The 16,178-nt window shown below is 40.9% G+C and overlaps 1 protein-coding gene across 1 annotated transcript; it reads right to left on the bottom strand.

Moving 5' to 3' along the window:
• Positions 1-4,596: 4,596 nt before the first annotated feature.
• On the bottom strand, positions 4,597-15,255 carry LOC307249131 (protein-arginine deiminase type-2-like). Its single transcript, XM_080025765.1, has 16 exons — positions 15,073-15,255; positions 12,859-13,030; positions 12,381-12,450; positions 11,993-12,054; positions 11,407-11,524; positions 10,802-10,948; positions 10,428-10,621; positions 10,066-10,169; positions 9,826-9,937; positions 9,555-9,662; positions 9,083-9,237; positions 7,725-7,872; positions 7,463-7,556; positions 7,286-7,365; positions 6,983-7,126; positions 4,597-5,636 (listed from the first exon to the last, which is right to left on the bottom strand). The coding sequence occupies exons 1-16, from the start codon at positions 15,162-15,164 to the stop codon at positions 5,403-5,405; spliced, it is 2,034 nt and encodes a 677-aa protein (XP_079881891.1). The 5' UTR covers positions 15,165-15,255; the 3' UTR covers positions 4,597-5,402.
• Between the last annotated feature and the right edge of the window lie 923 nt (positions 15,256-16,178).

Here is a 16,178-nt window from a genome sequence, read left to right on the forward strand (position 1 = left end):
AGGCTATAGCCTTCATAGACCGCGAGACTGCGTCCTACCAAGTGCGTGGTCTCTGAATCAAGACACAGCCACAGGCGGAGGGAGCGGAGATTGCCGAAGCACACACACTCAAGTGTTGACAGGATGTGCTGGATCGCCAAAATAAGAGAAAGAGCTTCCCGAAAATCTACATAGTTTTTTGTGATGTGATTCGTGTCAGGTTGCTCTATAGCAGTGTAAAACAAGAAATTAAGACCAGAAAAGTAGTATAATAGGTCCTCTTTAAACCTTTATGTCAGGTGTTCAGGGCCAAAGTAAACTTATTCATGCTCTACGATGTGTGTGTTGTCACAATAATATTCTCCGCGGACGGCAAACTGCTATTTTTCACAATTGCCGTTTGGCGCGAAAACAAACAAAGGAATTTTCAAAAGTTCATAACTTGACATAACATACATAAAACTTTACTCAAAGTGTATCAACATGTTTGTAATATGTTCCGATTCATCAAGATAGTAATGTGTGTGCTTTTCACTGGGTACAAACCTGAAAAGCAGGTAGAAGAAAGCACAGGAATGAAGCAACGAAGCTTTGCTTTCACTTTCTGAAATCCGTCTGGCGGGGGACCGGAAATGCCCCGCAACCATAGGATTCCGGACTGCAACACACTTTGGTTCCGCCCTTACGTTTCCTAGTACTAACACTTTGTCTCACAACAAATATTCGACGTTAATAATTAGCGATAAATACATACTCAAATATATAAATTAATGATCATTGGTTATACATGTAAACTTTCAAAAATTACCTCTTGAAGTAGTGGTCTGATTTTGAGTGTACCACACACTCCCCAACAAAAAGAAGTGGCTCCTGACACCTGCTTGTAATAGCTTAACTTAAAATGTTTACCCTTGTTTCCTCTCTTCTTGTAACTAAAGCTCGATAAACTCAACAGTGTAAAACCCAAGCTCAAATATATATTGCAGACCCAAAAATCTGTAGTTGTGTTATTAACGGTGTAAATGTGCAACTTTTACTCATCAATAGCAATGGATAGGGTAATAAACTGGAATGTATGGAGGAAGGCTAATTTGGAATGGATGGAAGTACGGCTGTGGGTACTGATGGGGGTAAACTGTGGGCTGTGTCTCTATTGCCTTCACAAAGTGAAGTGGCTGATATGTTGGCTGTATAGGTGAGCCTTTGGCCAGGGTGTCTGTTTCTGGTAGACCTCCTTAGTTCAGGCTGAGCGTCAAGCTGATTGTCTTGGTTATCTCTGTCTGGACTGTGGACCTGAGCCAGTTCTTGGTCGTTGTGAGGCTGGTGTTCCTCAGCACAAGGCACACTTTCATTTTGTCTTTCCAGTTCCACACTGCTTCCCTGTCTGATCAGAGTTCCACTCGGTCCAGGTCTGCTTTGAATGGGGCTGGTGACACTTGACCTAAGTTACTCTCAACTCTTTCCACAGGTACCCGTAGCCAGTAATGAGACAAACCCTCCTCTTCAGAGTCACTTGTCTCAGAACTCTGTCTCTGTTCTGTGGGATTCAGGGGTTCGGAGAACTTTTTGGTTTTCTTTGGTGGCTTGGGCCTATTTATTTGTGACTTGGTTTTGGGGAGGCTCTACAGGTAGGTCGTTTACTTGGAGCAGCAGGTTTCGATGTAGTGTGCGGACAGGGCGACCTCCTGTCTCCGGGCTTATTTTGTAGACAGGGTTATCCCCAACCTGCTCTCTCACAGTGTAGATGATCTTCTCCCAATATGGCCCGGCCCACCTCTCTCATTGAGGTTACGTATAGGACTCGGTCTCCAGCTTGAAGAGTCACACCTTTGCTCTTTTTGTCATAGTGGGCTTTCCTTCTGGCACTTGACTGTTGACTGTTTGCGTTTGCTATTTGATAAGCCTCAATCATCTTTCCTGCCCATTTTTCCGCATATCCTGCTGGTGTTTCCTCTTCTTCCTCTGCCATCTGCAGCAGCAACCAGACGGAGTGAAGCCGCCGGAGCCCAAAGGGACAGACAGTCACCCACAGACAGAGCCATCCTCGCAGGAGCACAAGTTCTCATCGGTGAGACCAACCGCTTAGGATCAGTCTTTAAGTGGTTTTACTCCGTGTTGTACAAGGTCGCTGGTGACAACGTTCCCTCTGATTAATAGTTGAATTAATTTTTTTTAGTAGAAAGACAACATAGTCAGTACTACTCCCACCTGAGTTTAGTGTGTTTGCCAGCTGACATGTAGTAATTAGCACTAAACACAAACACCTGAGGACAATGGGAACGTTATTGTTTTGTAAGTACTTTGGGGATCCCTTAAATGTAAGGTTGATTCTGGAGAATGCTTGTTGTAAAAAATCACTTTGTCAAAATCAGTGAATATCTTCTCACGATCCGCTACCCAACTGTACTGTGTGTGTGTGTGTGCGCTGAATGAAATCCTGTGTTAATACATAGCCTAGGCTCTGTAAACAGGTATGCAGACAAAGGGGCCCACCGTTGCTAACAACATGCACGTTTACAGAGCGTAGGCTGTGTATTAACACACAGTACACACACAGTACGGACAGGTAGTGGATCGGGAGGAGATATTCACAGATTTTGACAAAGTGATTTTTTACAACAAGCATTCTCCAGAATCACCCTTATATTTAAGGGATCCCCAAAGTTATAACAATTCATCCTGAAGGGGATGTGAATTTGCACCAAATTTCATGGCAACCCGTCTAATAGTTGTCACAATGTTTAACTCCAAACTACAAATGTGAAACTTGCATTGGCGCTATAGAGGATACAGACTGATATTTCAGTCTGGACCAATTGCCATCTATAGAGCCACACCACTAATATAGGCAAAATAGACAAATTAATCAATAACAAAAAAAGCAAAGAGACTGATAATGAGTTGCAGCCCAACTCTGATGTTTTGTATTCTGCTGTTGTATTTATTGGTATTAACTGTGCCATCTTCTTCTCTCCATGTCTGTTTTCAGAACTGTTAGCCGCTATCATGGAACACTACATCGACGGCCATTTTCAGGTTAGACATAATGTTGGCATGATATTGGAAATTCTCAATGACTGTATATGCTCTATAAAGATTTTTATTTCCTGTTTGTTTGGTCTCAGCATTCCCACGAGAGGCATCTTTTGCCAAAAAAACAAAACAAGCCAAGGGCATCTGAACTCCACCCACTGACGGAGAAGAGGTGTGTGAGAAGACAGAGCAAGAGACTAATGGATCATCTTTGTATGTTTGGCATTGATTTGATGCCTCACATGACAGACACCCAGCACCATGGACATTTACCTATCTATCGTCCTCATTCCAGCTTATGTGGGACTTTCCTTGAAATGCTCAAGGCAAAATTAAATTTTTACCATGCAGCATCACTACTGACCACCATCTTTAAAGCTGGCTTGGCAGAGTAAGTCTCTGCCGGCTAATTCCTCAGCCAAGTAAATGTCTGAAACTTGATTCTAACTGTAAACACTCTTATGTTGTGTGTCCTCTTTCAACGATCAGGATTTGGACAGGGGGTTTAACCTTGTGACTAAGGGCGCACTCACACTAGGCCATCTGTACCGTGCCCGAGTATGTTTTTTAAAAGTTGTGAAAGAAATGACGACCAGGGTGTTTGTTTTAGCAGTGTGTCTATAAAGAGGACAATTGCAATAGAGGAGGAAATCGTTTTATGTCAACCTCACATCCAACTGTGATATTGTACATGGGGTTAACTTTGATGTACCGAGTGTGTGTGTGTGTGTGTAGCTGTCCCTCTTATGTTTTATTGATGTTCTATTCTTCTTCTGAGTATTCTGCAGTGGATATTTCTCATTTTTTACAAAAGCTACGATAATTATGTCATGTTTTTGATGGAGGGTGCTTCTTTAATGCTATGGTTGGTGGCTGTAATAGACCCAAGTCCCTTTGCTCCTAGTGAAGGTTGAAATGTTCCATGGAATATTCAAATTCGTTTATCCCACTGTAAGTCTGAAGAAGAGACTAAATATTTGAACAAAAGACTCTATTGAAGCTATATTAATACAGTACAAAGTGTAACTACTGTAGTGCCCCAACCAGCAACATGCATCCTCAATCCACACTTCAAGGTACTAGTGTTGAGCCCTTTGTCTCCCAAAATCCTTTCTGTCACACACCACCTGCTAATGTAATGTCTGCGTACAGTTTGCGTGTACACAGTGGTACTGTGCATGGTGTAAATCTGCTTGCCAAAAACCTCTCCTCTCCTCTGTACACTGGTGCCATGCTTGACGATAGAGGTTGTTGTCCCTGTGATTTATGTTTTTATCCAAAAACCAGCCGACATCTCCAGATGCTGAGCACATCGCTGATAGACAGCCAAATGCAACAGTTTCCCACTTTTATTTAAAGAGTTTAATATATGTACGCGGCCTGGGCACTACATATGAGTTACTTCGAAATGCTGACCTTCAGAAAAAACCTGATCTGCGTTGCTGAATACACTGTGACACGTCTTGAAGTTGCCTTTCTAATGATAGTGTCGTGTGAGCTGCTTTGACGGAGGGTCATATTCAAAAAGGCACTGTGTTGCTTGAATGTAAAACTGGGCAGATATGTATTTATGTGTACATATCGGACTGAAACAGACATGAGCTTTATTGTTCATAGTGCAGTAATGAGAGCATTTACAGTTTGTTAAAGTACAAAAAGGTTTAAGACACTGGACCAATAGCAAAACGGCCAACAAATCACAGGAAAACTTTTTGCATTTGACTTAAGATCAAAATCATGTAGATAGAAACAACACATTTGTGTATGACAGCCTTTGAAACTGATTCATCAAGATAGGATTTTAAAATGATTCTCCTCTGGACTTTTGAAATGCTTGAGTAGGTGAAGTACGCCCTCTTGTGGCCTATTCTGGCACATCACTACGTGGTACTATTCATCATACTGTGCTTGCACTGTACGCCAAGAGTTTGTCCGAAGTACCAGATTGGGAGTGAATCTTCTATGTGCTCAATTCAAATGATTGTATTCCTGTTCTTGTCAACGGTCTGCTTAAGCCCTTGTTGAAATGACTTGTAAATATGGCTCTTCATCCTTTTTGTAAATAAAGCCAACACAAAAGTTTAATAAAGATGAAATGCATAAAATAGATCCCAGACCCCTGGGTGGTCCTTATTCCTGCATACATGCTGATGGTTACTATGCATGCATTTTTTTTATATAAGACATGCATTATTTGGGGAACAAGTGGCATGTTTTCTTTAAGTATAGATAAAGAAATTAAGCACTTTGTAATGTCTAAAGACATAGCGGCAATGTAAGGCTTTGACATGAAATATCTTAAGGTGCTATTGTTTTCTTAAACAATCTATTTTGTGTAAACTTGCCTCACTTTATTTTAACCCTTCTCCATCCAGCGCTCAGTTTTCCATTCACATCTCCAGGTTCCACCACTTGAATTTAAAGGGTTGCCTGCGGACATTGGAGCCACAGTGCACCTCTCCCAGCATTTTGTGGTAGGAGGCGAAGTCGTCGATGAAGGTGCAGCTGAGTCCCAGCACCCCCATCAGGGAGCACATCTCAGCCTCCAGGGCACAGCGGCCATTCACCCTGGGGCCAAAGGGCTTCGGGATGCCAAGCCTTTTCCCCAAGACAATCATGTTCACCTGGAAACAGCACGTGAAAGATCATAAAGGAAGACGGTATGAGTGCTTTCAGCTACTAGATGAACCTGATGTCCAATGTCGAATTGATGAGCGTTATAAAAGGTGAAGTCAGCGATTTTGGTTTGCAGAATGCTTGTTGTCAAAATCACTTTTAGTGAAAATCAGTGAATCCTTATAGGGCTGTGACCTGTACATACTTTGTGTGCACTGAAAAACATAATCCAGTACTTATACACAGCCGAGGTGCTGTAAATGGGTATGTTAACAAAAGGGGCCCACCGAGCTACGTAACCGTTTACAGAAAATAGGAAAACGGATAGGTGGCGGATCTAGAAGAGATTTTCCCTATTTTGACAACAAACATTCTGCCAAATCGTTGACTCTACCTTTTAAAGCCACACACATGATCACAGCCAGAGCCGGCCCAAGCCTTCAGGGGGCCCTAAGCGAAATATGATCAGGGGGCCCCTCTCCAATGTTAGCGCTGCTGAAACTATAGATATTTCTTAAATATTATTCACACACCCAGTGTTTTCCGCTAGTGCCTCCATTGTGCAGCTGTGCGAAAATATTAGACAGCCGAGATTCAGACCCTCCTAGGGGGGTCCGGGGGTATGCCCCCCCGGGAGATTTTTTTAACCTTTTTAAAGTGAAATACATGAATCTGGTGCACTTTGAGAGGAAAATTAAGAGGCTAAATCTGAGAAATTTTGTGTGAACAAATAATTTGGAGACACTAGGTCAGATGAATTAGAAGCTATTGAAGAAGGACACATGGATTTTCCATAAAAATATTAATATAAAATAAAATATTATGGGTTGGGCTTGGAGCTCTTTTTCTTTTACGGGACATATTTCTCTGTAATATAGTGAATGCATTTAAATGCAGTGTGAGGAACGAAGCAGAAGAACTCTGTTGTCCAGCTACTGTATCTTTTTTTCCACAGACAAGGCTGACATAGGTTATAGACTATACACAGTGCATGGGCAACTGAGGGCAGCCCCATTTCCAATTGTTTTTAAATAAACTCAATACACACTGTGCATGGATGTGAACGTGACATGATCAGATAATTTCGGATTTCCTCCCAGATGAACTGATTACATTTTTAGGCTATTAATTATCTAGACCACAACATTTTATTCCTTTTTTTGTATGATAACTAACATTTGCATAGTATGATGTTAATATCAAACACACAAACTAAAAAAAAAAAAAAAAAAAAAAAAAAAAAATTATTTTTTTTAGGGGGCCCCCCAGGCAGTCGGGGGCCCTAAGCGGCCGCTTAGTTCGCTTATGCCTCGGGCCGGCTCTGATCACAGCTAAGAAATAGGTGGGAACACACCATGTCGGGGTAGAAGGCCACGGCTCTGAATACTTCTACTTCTTCTACTACATCTAACTTGAAGAGGATTGGCAGGTCGATGATGTCCTCTTCGTCCAGACCCAGCTCTCTCTTCAGTACATCCCTGTTCCAGTCAATGCAGCCCTACACAAAAGAGTGACCATCAATCACACACTATCCAACACATAATGGCCCATAACATTAGTATCTCAATGTTAGAAAGTGCTTTTATAGAGTGCAGATTACATAAACTCCCCAACACAAAGTCCCATTTTATATTTTGATTTCTACAGTACCACTAACCTGCACATAGTCATTGTGACTTTTGAAATTGTCATCTTGAAGTATTTCATCCACTGTTATCGTCTCTTGATTTGGCACACCTTTTTTGGACGCATTTTACAAAGTGAGTGTTATATAATCATATTTGTAGATTAAAGTAGATTTCCACGCGTAATGTTATCAAAGACTGGCCTATACCGTCAAACAGTTTGGCTTGTCCGTGTCCATCCTTCTGTAAGCGTCTGAATAGTTTGAAGCCTGCGTCTGGGCTGGCCAGCAGCAGCCGAAAGCCCTTGCGTGTGGAAACAAAAGAGTCAAAGATAACACCGGCTGTCTAGGATCCTGAGAGTTTATACAGTTCACAGCATTATGTCAGTATCCACCAATAGCAGCTAGACCAGGATATTTGAGTTTAGCCGTTTGAAGTGCTTTCTGTTTTAAAAAAAAGGGGAATATTCACCTTTCTGTCAGGCGCAGGGACAAAGGTCATGAATTCATCTATGTGTCCGACAACGAGCCAGTCAGAGAATAAGGCAATGGGCTCCTGCACCTTCTGAGCCCACAGAAAGTCCTGAACTACTTGGGTCATGTTCCGTCCTTGAGTTGTCCTTAAACAAGGAGAGAGATGCAAGTACACGTTCACAAGTCTCCTACCACATGTTCTGTTTTCAGTGTCACGAAGACGGCGCTCTTATTACCAACTTGGCTAGATCACCGTAGTAACCTAGGCTTCAAGTCTAACCTGCTCTCAGGAGGTTTTGTTCAGGGTTTGGGATGGATTGAAATCGTCCCTAAAAAAGCACCACTATTTTATGTATCAACATTTTTTTAAATTTCGTGAAACTGACAATATTCTCAATGAGAATGGCCTAGCTTCTCACTGAAGGAACAGGTTATTATGAGCCAACTTGTTTACTACTTTAACAAAGCTGTTAAATGACTAAGCATTGCGCTGCAGGTTCTTGCCGCAGGAACCAACATGAATTCAGTTGTTGATGCAGAAAATCTTGAACACTGTATGCAGCGCTATTCACAAAATTGTTCTTGCTTTCAATGAACTACTAAACGTGTGTAATGTTACCCGACCGAACTTTGCACACCCACTGGCAATACAATATGCCTTGTATCAAATCACATGTTACCAAATTACATCCCTATTGGCTGTTGTTTATCAGCAGGACATTTTATTGGATATGAAATTATAAGCTATAATTCCTTCAGATCCTTTCCAATAAAGGTGGAGTTGATCACACCCACATACCAACACTGGAGCCTCAGGCTCAGGGGACAATGGGGGGGATTTTTTGAATTCTTTCACAGCATCAATGTTCAGATAAACTAGTTGGGACTCATTAATAAATAAAGACATTGCTGAAGGTTCACTAAAACTGCTGCACGGTAGACTTTACACAAGGGAAAATAAATATTTACAAACAGCACAGACCTTGTCATTCATTACTATATTGGTATTTATCGCAGATAATATTCCATCAATAAAATGAAAACTTTGATGTGGCCAAAAAAGAAAGTGATTCCCATTTATCTTTCATTATTGAACAGTGTCAGACCTGAATACAATTCCTGAGTAGGCCTATAGGGTTCAGATCTGCTGAATCAAATTTAAGAGTTCTGCAATGGGCAGCTGTCGCTCTGAGATTAACAGCAATTTTCTGACAGTATTCCTCCTCTGCCTTATTTGCAGAAGAAGTGTCTTCACAGTACAGCCCTCGTGTGTGTTCATCTTATGGAGAGATGCTCATACATTAATCATTGATAGTCTTCATAAGTCAGGGACTTCTAGGTCTGTTACAAACGTACGTGGGGAAGGCCACTCCGATGAGGATTCTCCCCAGAGGATAGTTTTTCCCATTCACACTGACAGGAGGGCTAACCTCCAGGTTACCGAATGAGTCCAGGCTGCCTACATCTTCTTCTCTCTCGGGCACCCTCGTCACGTAGCCAAAGTCTCCACCCTGAACACATGAATGGGGTTAAAGAACCGCTCCAGACTCGTTTCAAGACATGAAATCTCTGTGTCAGATGTTTTTTAGCAAAAAGAAAAGGAAATTAACCAGTCAAACATGCAAGATGTCTCCTAATTTACTTAAAGATAATTTTTAGTGTATGTGCATGAAGTTATTAGTGTACTGAACCACAATTGACTTCCAAACTAGTTGTGATGTAGCACAATCCTGCTCATCACATTAAAAACATCCCCCCTATAAATAGATTAATGAAACATGTCAATTCACCCAACACTTGATTTCAGGAGAATGTGTCTGTCTCTCACCAGAAGCTCTTTGTATGGGAAATCCTTGAGGCCCCTATCTCGAGGGGAATCCAGAACAACAGGAAAGCGGTGATGAGGTGAGTCGATGTAGCCAAACTCAATCTCATCCTGAAAAATTGTTTATATGACTTACTCTAACCAGGCTTTTATCAATAACAACCAAAATTACTTAACTGATGTGTAAAAAAAAAATAAAAAATTATTGTAATTTTGTATCACTTCTGTGGAAGTATTTTGTGTGAATTAAAAAAAATATTCATAGTTTTCATGCCTGCATCCAGCGATCTCCTCTGTTCATATTCTCAAAGCAAGTCCTCAGCTTGTACCCGCTCTTCGCAACAAGGTCCTTCATCTCTTTAAGGAACTGGTAGTTATCAGATGTGCTGACAAGGAAACCACAGACACAGAAGAGGTTTTTATTAAGCAATATTTTAGAATTTATCTTTATCTGTAACATGCTGTTGACTCATATTGTCACCACCATTATTTCCATTCACCAGTCAGCTTTTACCTGCAGACAAACACCTCTGCAGGCTCCAGGGTGTTGGGTGTCATGATCCATGGTGCCACTCTGAACACCACTGTGTCTGTGAAAATGGGCGTCTCAGGGAGACCCTGTGGAAACATGAGACAGGCTTCTGAGTGCTGCTGGCTGCTACCAAAAAGTGGTAAAATTGGTGTTTAAACAGACCTCTAATAAAGCTTTTTTGTCATTCTATATTATCATTATTATTTCTTTTTACAATTTCATCTCAGTTGTACATACATTATTGTGTAAAAAGAGGATTACACAACATAAAGAGCACATGGTAGGAGACGAAAAACCCATTTTCTTTTTTTGTAAAATTGTGGGTGCCATGTTCCAAATCGTACCTCGCAAATGGGCTCCAACAGACTGAGGTTGACTCTGACGAGCCCATCGAAGTCTTTGTCAGGGAAATGGAGGCCCTCCACGTAACAATTCATCTGGGCCTCTCCTCCGAGGTAAGGCACCTCCTCGGACAGGACCTTACTGCTCAGAACCAGTGGATAGTCCCTCACAAAGTAATCAAAGAAGGAATGCTTTGCTGTAGATGAGAACAACGTAAACAAGGTTCAATTACCGAGGTGAATGCGGAAATGCGAAAAACAATAGTTTCAAGTGGTTTAACAGAGATCAAAGCAGCACAGGGCTGAGTGACATGCATGTATGCATCGTATGCTATGTGGAAGTTCCCCCCCCCCCCCTCGGCTTTACTCACGCATACCATTATTGGCCCCTCCAGGGTTTTTGGCCCTGAAGACTCGGACTCTCTCGGCGTGGCCCTGGGAGATGTGCATGGTCAGCTTGTAGCCTTCGGGGAGCTTGGCGGGACCCTTGGTCCGCAGCACCATGAGAGACATGTCCTTCAGATCTGTGCATCCACAAAGAATTATTGTTAATGCTGTTCATGTGTGTCAGTCAACCCTAGATACCATGGATTTTTCACATGTAACGGATACATATGTGTGTATATGTGTGAGAGTTACTTTTTTTTCCTTTTGTGTTTATTACTGAAACTGAACACCACTGTCAATGTGTGGTAATTGTTATGATAGTTATAGAGGACACAAGCACACATAATGGGGAGCTATTTCCTTATCATCATGTCCTGAATATCAAATTTCAGCTCTACCTGTTTGTCTTCTGGAAAGTCATCTGAAAGGTTAACGTCAACAACCCGCCCTCTGCACTTACCGTATCAACACTTTAATCTGCTGACTTTGCAAACATGAGTCTACTTATAATGTTGACATACAGCACATGGAAAAGCAAATGGTACAGAGGGAAAGAAGGGAGTTCATCGGTGAATGACAAGCTGTACTATTCTACCTGATACGTTGGATATAAACGCTTGCTCGGTGTCTGGTCTCTTCCAGTAGGTCCGCTCTGTGTCACAGTTGACCAATAGGATCGCTCCATGACCTTTAGGACCCCATTTCCAGGATCCCTAGTTTCAACAAATCAAAACCTAAATTAACTTTATTTGCTTGTACGATGGTACAGGCATTTTTGTGAAGCAGCTTAGACGTTGAGTTCCTATGTAATTGTACATGAATCAAATTAATATAGAAACATAACCAAAATTATAAAGTTAAATTAGGTGAAGCACAACACTGTGGCAAGGCAAACTTGTATGGTCTCAGACTACAGCCTGGTTAGGTTTATACAGAGAAATGATCTTACACACAGTAAGATGACTTAAAAACATAATGCAAAAACATTTTAAACTGATCAATATACAGCAGTATATTCATACTTTTATAAATGTAGTTTATTCCATAAAGAGACAATCCTATTCAGTGTGTTACACTTGGCATGTCATTGTTTATCAGAAAATGAAAAGAAGAGAAGAGAAAATATTTTCATAGGTGTCAGTCTTTGCACTACCATCTGAAACTGACACATTGTGTCTCACCTTATTAGGGTTGTTTTTCTCCACAACACCGTCTCTGTCTGCGTCCACATCAAGAGAGATCTCTGTGAGACAGACACATTTAGTTTGATTTTGAAATATTGCTGATAGTAGTTCATGTACACCTATTGTTTTTCAAAAGACTTTGGATATACATTTGTATAGGACAATTGCTATTTGTGTGAATAGACTGGTTATGCAGATGTAGCCCGTTTCGGGTTATACTGTATATGGGTCATGTTTGGCTTTTGATGTGCATTTAAACACACCACTAATGCTCTGTTGATATCTGTCTGGTAAATAACAAGAAATGTTGAAGAGATCATTGTTTGTTACAAATCTTCTTTTTTCATAAGTAAAATATTAGTGTTTTTTTTGTGATTTAACTTACCAACACCTGTCAGGTGCAGAACTGCTATCCCCAAGACTTCTCTATTCTCCGCGTAATACCTGACAGTCAGCTTATAAAACAAAGACACAAGTCACCTATAGGTACACAACGACATTTGACAATTGTGGAAATCTGAAAATGATTGCATTGTACACAGTGCAGCAAAAAACCCTCTTGAGCTCTTTTCAATATGGAACTCTTGTATGAAAAGTGATAAATCATTTATTAAGAAAAGCAGGAGAAACGCTTCAAGGAGGGTGAGTTTGACTTTAATATATTTCTTCTAAATCCTAAACCTGTCACAATGGCTGAAGGCTCAGCTTGCTCATTGTATTCCTGGAAACTGGAAGCATGTTCGTCACTGTGGGTTTCTAAGTAAGTTTATTTATTGAAGCTGTTGTCTCAGCACATATTGCAATGAGGAAATATGACTTGCTACTTTGTGTCATCAGTGTCATGCACTTCTCTCATACTTTACCTTGCTATCATTTTCAGATTGACTGGCACTCCTCATGCTGATGAGTAGCACCGAGTTATCATTGATAGGGATGGGGGAGAGATGGGACTTGGACTCAGGGGGCGGGCTGATGTTGTAGTAAACATTGGATGTGCACTTCACAGAGAAGAACTTGGAGCTAGGAGGGGCACTCCTGTGGACAGCACAAACAGCAACTGCATGTTAGGGCTTTACGTGCACTGCTTACACAACAACACAAATAATATACTCTATTTCACTGGTGTGAGGGCAGCTATACTGTATTGCAATAAACAAATGAGACCTAGTAGCTCTGACGTATGGTAGTAGCACATGCTCATATTACATGACAGGCTGAAGTAGCAGCTGTAGTCACGATACAGAAAGTCAGACTATTTTGTATTGCATGGAAGTAGACAGCAAGGCACCAAAGGTGTTTTAAACACTGTTATTAAGGATGATGCAAACTCACACACATTCATGATGAAACATGACATGATTATGCAAAATAGAAACTGCAGAAAAAAAGTTAAAAAGAATCTGAATTAGGATTACGTGGTACAATTTCCACCACGCTCTAACTTGCAGAGGCTGGAAGACATTTACTTGAAACCCTATATGTCCCCTGGTTACTCTGGAATTTGGAACGTGTTATGGTGTGACTGCATGTGAAGACATGCCTATAGTCTGACACTAAACACTATCTCTTGATCTCAGGTTTCATATAGTCAGCTGGAAGGCCTGCTCTGTGCCGGACTACTCTGGAGCCCCTAGAGTTGGTTGGGAGAAAGATGTTGCACTAGGGCGATGACCTGACAACCTATATTGACTTCCCTCTGTGCCGGGATAGGAGACTCCTACAGTCAGTGGCAATGGACTATGCACATTTTCATGTGCATAGTCCATTTTCATCTTTCATTAACGTTTGAGTTTTGATTTTGCTGTTATTTTGATACTACAATTAATACAATTTATGTAATGTTGTTTTATCAGCTGTTGCAGATACATCACATTAGGATGGGATTTCCTAACGGCCGGATTACACAGGCGGAATGATAACAACCTGTTCACATGAAAGGCCACTTTCAAATGATATCAGACTTTATTTTTGGTTATTCCCAAAACCGCCATGGCATCCTGACAATGTGCCAGTCACCCACTCTGCCCAATCAGTAGTTAAGACTCATGGCTGTGTGGGCTAGCCTGACATTTGGCAGAACATATAGCCTGCACTTCTTAGGGACAACAAAGTATCTTGTGTTGTACAAAACAACAGTGGACTGTTAGTTAAATACCATCTCCAGGATCTGCATACAAATGATATCCTCCCCACAGCTCCGTTGACAATGGAATTCTTGTTGTATACTCAGATGACTGGTTTAATTGGAACAAATACAACTGTTATAATTGTAGTCTGATACAACAATCTCTTAGTTGGCTTTTTCCACCACCAGCATAACGTTTCAATGTCCAGTTGTGTCAAAACTCTTTTAAAAGGGGTGTTGAATCTGCTTTATAATGAATTTTCTTTGTTTGTAGTTGGTGCTGTCGGATTGTTTGTTATGCATTGAACGGCTTCTCTGATACTTCATTTAGGCCTACCCTCATTGACATTAATGTGGGAGTGGGGGGGGGGTGATTAGCAATTATTAGTAATAAAGCAACTTTGACTGTAGCTGCCACACAGCATTTGTTGAAGCAGGACTCTGCAGGACACTGCAATGTTTTTGACCTTTTTTTCCCTAAATAAAGCATTTTAACATTCTATATATCGAGATAGGGCTGGTTGGCAAAGATATGATTTCCTATAATACATTTTATTTTGTACATTATAACCCATGTTTGTATAGCCAAGACTTTAACCTTTCATTTTCTGCTGGTTGGAATATTCTAACACAATGGCAGAGAATTATGTCAGACAGGGATAATTGGTAGGAGAGGTGCCAAACAACCCCTGTCTCCCCTACACAATAGATTGTCTAGTCACTAATATCTACAAAACAGCAGCAACAGAATACAATATTTAAAGAAGGGAATGTGCATAAGAATATAGCCTAATCAAATAGCCTATCTTCAAAATAAAATGCAGTATGAAATAGTAAATTCCCCAACATTTGTCCAAGATTTGCAACACAAATTCATATGAATGCTGTGTGTGTGTGTGTGTGTGTGTGTGTGCGTGTAGGCTATATTGTGAATGGGAGAATACGAGCCTACCTGTTCAGATTCACATTGAGCTCCGAACCGACCACGCATACCACGCTGATAGTTTTGCCATAATCTACTCGGAGAGTCCGGGGATGAATCATGGCTGCAGTGTGTTAAGCAGTCAGGCTGCGATCGATCCGCTAACAAGGGACAAAGATGAGTGACTGGTCCCGTTCTCTGCCGGGGCCGAGAGTAACAACAAGCGCTTATGAAAGCTGCAGGTACAAAAAGTTTAAGCCTCTGTGAGCGCTGATTGGTCAGCCAAACCAACCTCCCCACCCATCTATTTTCCCTTCTCCTTTCTCTTCTCTCTTATCTCTCTGTTTAATCCGTGGCCATATAAAGAAAGGTTTAATCCGCCCTCCCTGTATCGCATTAGCTCATTTACCTACATTTATTTAGAAAAAAGATTCGCAGAACTGTGACAGGAAAAACAATCTCTATTTTACAGTATTATTATAGCAACGCACGCATGCGCAATCGTCGAAATGGGGTAGGCCTACGTGTGTCCAAGGCAGCATGCTACTATTGCAATTATAATATTCCAAACATTTTCAAACTAACGGCTTGCCAAATGCTGCAGCGTGCAGAAAAAGTAGGTGAGCCTTCAGTGAATGTTATGCTTTAGGGGTAGGACTTATCTGTGGTAGCCTATATAACGGGGATGTAGCCAGTTAATAACTTGAGACAGGAGAGACAACATCTATTGAAGAATGTATTTGCAGGCTATTTGTCAGTAAATGAAGCACCCTGGGTGAAAAAATTAATAAATGTTTTATTTGTTTTGTAATTGTAGAGATGTTGTAAGCAGTGAGGGTTCTTTTAACAATTATCCAGAGCAATAACCCATATCTATCTATCTATCTATCTATCTATCTATCTATCTATCTATCTATCTATCTATCTATCTATCTATCTATCTATCTATCTATCTATCTATCTATCTATCTATCTATCTATCTATCTATCTATCTATCTATCTATCTATCTATCTATCTATCTATCTATCTATCTATCTATCTATCTATCTATCTATCTATCTATCTATCTATCTATCTATCTATCTAGCAATGCTTTTACCCATTCAACAATAGTCTGGCTTGACCACTTCAGCC

This window comes from Ammodytes marinus (genome assembly GCF_949987685.1).
Source record: "Ammodytes marinus genome assembly, chromosome: 4".
In the NCBI taxonomy this organism is placed as follows: Eukaryota; Metazoa; Chordata; class Actinopteri; order Uranoscopiformes; family Ammodytidae; genus Ammodytes; species Ammodytes marinus.